Source organism: Limulus polyphemus, unplaced genomic scaffold (genome assembly GCF_000517525.1).
Source record: "Limulus polyphemus unplaced genomic scaffold, Limulus_polyphemus-2.1.2 Scaffold918, whole genome shotgun sequence".
Taxonomy (NCBI): Eukaryota; Metazoa; Arthropoda; class Merostomata; order Xiphosura; family Limulidae; genus Limulus; species Limulus polyphemus.
In genome coordinates, this window is record NW_013666528.1 from 157,425 (window position 1) to 161,423 (window position 3,999).

At 31.5% G+C, this 3,999-nt stretch overlaps 1 protein-coding gene across 1 annotated transcript in view; it reads right to left on the reverse strand.

Annotated features, from left to right (window-relative positions):
* Positions 1-3,999, reverse strand: part of LOC106461226 (potassium voltage-gated channel subfamily KQT member 5-like) — a 29,417-nt gene that overhangs the window by 8,541 nt on the left and 16,877 nt on the right. The window contains exon 7 of the mRNA XM_022388088.1: positions 63-136. Coding sequence (XP_022243796.1) covers positions 63-136 — 74 coding nt within the window. The remainder of the gene's footprint in view (positions 1-62; positions 137-3,999) is intronic.

Below are 3,999 nucleotides of genomic sequence, written 5' to 3' on the forward strand. Positions count from 1 at the left end.
TGTTTTCTAGCATCATAAACATATATATATTATTACTTAATATCCATAGATATATAATGCACCTTTCGAAGAGCTCTAATGGCGTCCTTGTGTTGCTTAGTAAGTACTGTCAACTTGGGTTCTTCGGTTTCATCATCTGTAGAGAAAATACACATGTATTATTGGTGTGTATATTGTTCAGTATTAAGTTGATATTGTTACCTGAGAACAGGCCTCGGATCAGTAAAAGTCTGAATGGATACTTGCAACTCCCGTATAACTTCACAGAACAAGAAACCTGTTAACCTTAGTAAGGTAAACATTCCTTCTTTTGTGAAGCTTTTATGTTAGTACTAATATTAGAAAACCAGAATCCTAGTAGCCTTAGTAAGGCAGACCTTCCTTCTTTCTGTGATATTTTTCAGTTAGTATTAACATCCTTACCATGTGTCTCAGGAACACTCAGTGTTCTAGTTTGATGCTGCACTTTTACAATATACTAAAGCAATGCGCGTTAACACGAATAAAAGAAACAACCTCTACATTACTAAGAAAATTAATATAAAATTTAACACGGAAATTATTGTGCCACTTCAAGTTTTAGAACATAGAAAAATAAGAGCGTTTTCCGTTAATACAAATATTACAATCCTACCTTCTGCTCTTCAGTAAAATATTCTTTGAAGTATAAGAAACTCTCACTGTTTACTGACCATTACTGTTTAATAAAACATTGGTAATACATAAAATGATATTTTGTTTCGTTTAAATGGCTGATGCACCTTCGTAGCTTTAAGTTCTATATAATCACAACATTTTTAACAATAGACGTTGATCTGGTGCGACCTTCGACCTTACCGACTGGGGAACTGTCTTTCCTTCCCCACTGAAAGAAACTTGTACACAAACTGCTACGTCGTGAGCCTGTTCCCAGAGAAAACACATTGAAGTTAGAAAACGGAGCTTTGATATATTTTCCTATGCTCATTTTTATAAATACTTAAGGTGAAATCTACACGTAAAGTGCTAGCGTGACGAAGATGTGAAGGTACACATGATTTAATTTGTATATAGCAGATCTGCCATGTGACAAAATACCATAAAACATGCCGCGTGTCCATTTGAAAGTGTGCTACGTATACACTACTTGATTTGTACGTAATATGTTACAAAATATCATGAAACATGCCATGTGTCCACTATGCTGTGTATACATGATTTATTATGTACGTAGCAGTTTTGCCATGTGATAGGCTATCATGAAACATGCCATGTGCCCACTATGAGGTGTGCTGTGTATACGTGACTTAATGTAGGTAACATGTGAAAGGATATCATGAACCATGCCGTGTGTTCGCTATTAGGTGTGCTGTGTATACATTACTTAATATGTACGTAACATGTAACAGGATATCATGAAACATGCCATGTGTCCACTATGAGGTGTACTGTGTATGCATGACTCAATATATACATAATATGTGAGAGGATATCATGAAACACTATGAGTGGTGCTGTATATACATGACTTAATTTGTAAGTAGCAGTTATGCCATGTGTGAGTTTGGAGTTGTGCTGTTACAGAAATCATTACAATTATTGATGCCAACAGGATGTGAATTTCGGCATTTTATTCATTCATGATCATTCTCGCACTAAATCTTAGTAATTCCATAATCAAAAGTCAGTTTATAAGTATACTGAATCACTTGTTCTGTAATTGAATATCTCTATTTCCAGTGAGAGTTATAGAGACAAATCGTTTCTATAAAAATTTAATATATCTGTATTACCAATTAGTTTACAAGTCCTACAGTGAAATCACACGTACCGCAACTTAACGTACCTATATTACCAGTCAGTTTATAAATATTCTGAAAATAGATTTATAGCCAAAACGTTTCTTCCAGTACTTACAAACATTTTAACAGTATTCCATGAAGAAAGATTCAAACAGAGTGTAATAATATCAGTCAAATAACATATTAAGAGTTCTGTTATGACGTTACAAGATATACAAAGTTGTCTAATACATACTAGATGTACTTCCGCAGGGTTCACGAAAGAGTTCCGTTTCAAGAGTAAATAAAATCGAAATTAAGAGTAAGAGATGTCTTTATTTCTTGCTTTTTGAGTTCATATATCATGCTGTTATAGCCTACAGTGTGCGTAATTCTTCTCGTGATCCAAGGCATACGCACACTTTACTGACGTCACGATAGAACAAATTGCAACATTAAGCGTCTCTTATGTGACGTCATTTTAGTGTCTACTGACTGACTGAAAGACAACAGTATAGTGGTGCGAGTAGTTAAAACAGGTGATACCTCCAGGTGGCCATCGGCTCTCTTTCGGGGAAACTAGATACCTGTGAGATATTTCTGAGAAATATATCTACACACCAAAACTAATATTCATGCTAACACTAGTTTACATGCTTTATGTTTTACTTCCCTGTATAATCACATCTCATGCATCTACAATTAATACATCACATTTATATTCAGAAGTAACACACATTGCATGCAGTATTGCTGTTGCTCTCATGCTTTGTGATAAAACTATTTTGCAAAGACATAAAATATATCACACTTTCAAAAACCATAACTTACAAAATTTCATGATTATTATATTTTATTTAAAAGAATATGATCTACATTTGTTTTACAGTCTGTACAGGAAGAGCGCAAAAAATAAACAAATCAAGTATTGTACACAAAAATAAAAGAAATTAACGCTAAATAAAAAAATTAATTGGGAAGGAATAAGGTAATTACACAAATGAAAGAAAAAGAGAACGGTGAGATAAGCTGGGATGTAATATCTAAACATAGGTAATCAAATAAAAAATAGGAATAGAAATAAGACAGGTTGTAAGTAAAAATTGGAAACGAGAGGTAATAAAAGGAGCTCATTAGAAAAGGAAGTAATCAAACGACGCCAAGTTAAATAAAATTTGGAAAAATGATAATTAAAAATTATAGAAAATAAGGTAAAACAATGACAAAATAAACCTAAGCAATGCACGTGCAGCAAATAAAGTTATGAAGGAATAAGTAAAAAATTAGGCGTTAAACTAGAGAAAAAATGAAGAGTGTAAAGTAAAGATAAAGGAATAGGGATAAGTAAAGGAAAAAAGATAGGGAAGAGGGCAGATAGAGAAAGGGTTGGATAGGAAGTAAGAAAATAAAGATAGCAAAGCATATGAGAAAAGAAAATGAGTCAAGTTGGAGAAAAGTGCTCACCAGCAATTTTGATAAAGATAATAAATAGAGTAAGTAAAGAAATAAAAGGAGCCAAATTAAACAAAATGGTAGGAAATAATTTAGTAATTGGTAAGAAAGCACGAAAGGTTTTTACTGATAAAAGGGGAAAACAAATGAACTTTTTTTTGTAAATTAGAACCCTAAAAGATTTTTTAAAACCAAGATATGTAGATACCGAAAAAAATATTTTATGAAAGAAGAAAATTAATTTTTATCAAATAAGTAGTCGAAGGAAAAACAAGTAGAAATTATCGTGTGAAATGATCTGAACCAGGCGTGTAAGAGTGTTTAAATAACAATACTTTCTACCATTACTAATAAAGGTGTGTAAGAGTGTTTAATTAACAATACTTTCTACCATTACTAATAAAAGTGTGTAAAAGTGTTTAAATAACAATACTTTCTACCATTACTAATAAAAGTGTGTAAGAATGTTTAAATAACAATACTTTCTACCATTACTAATAAAGGTGTGCAAGAGTGTTTAATTAACAATACTTTATACTATTACTAATAAAGGTGTGTAAGAGTGTTTAATTAACAATACTTTATACCATTACTAATAAAAGTATGTAAGAGTGTTTAATTAACAATACTTTATACAGGTACCAATAAAGGTGTGTAAGAGTGTTAAAATAACAATACTTTCTACCATTATTAATAAAAGTAGTGCAAGAATGTTTAATTAACAATACTTTATACTATTACTAATAAAGGTGTGTAAGAGTTGTTTAATTAACAATACTTTATACTA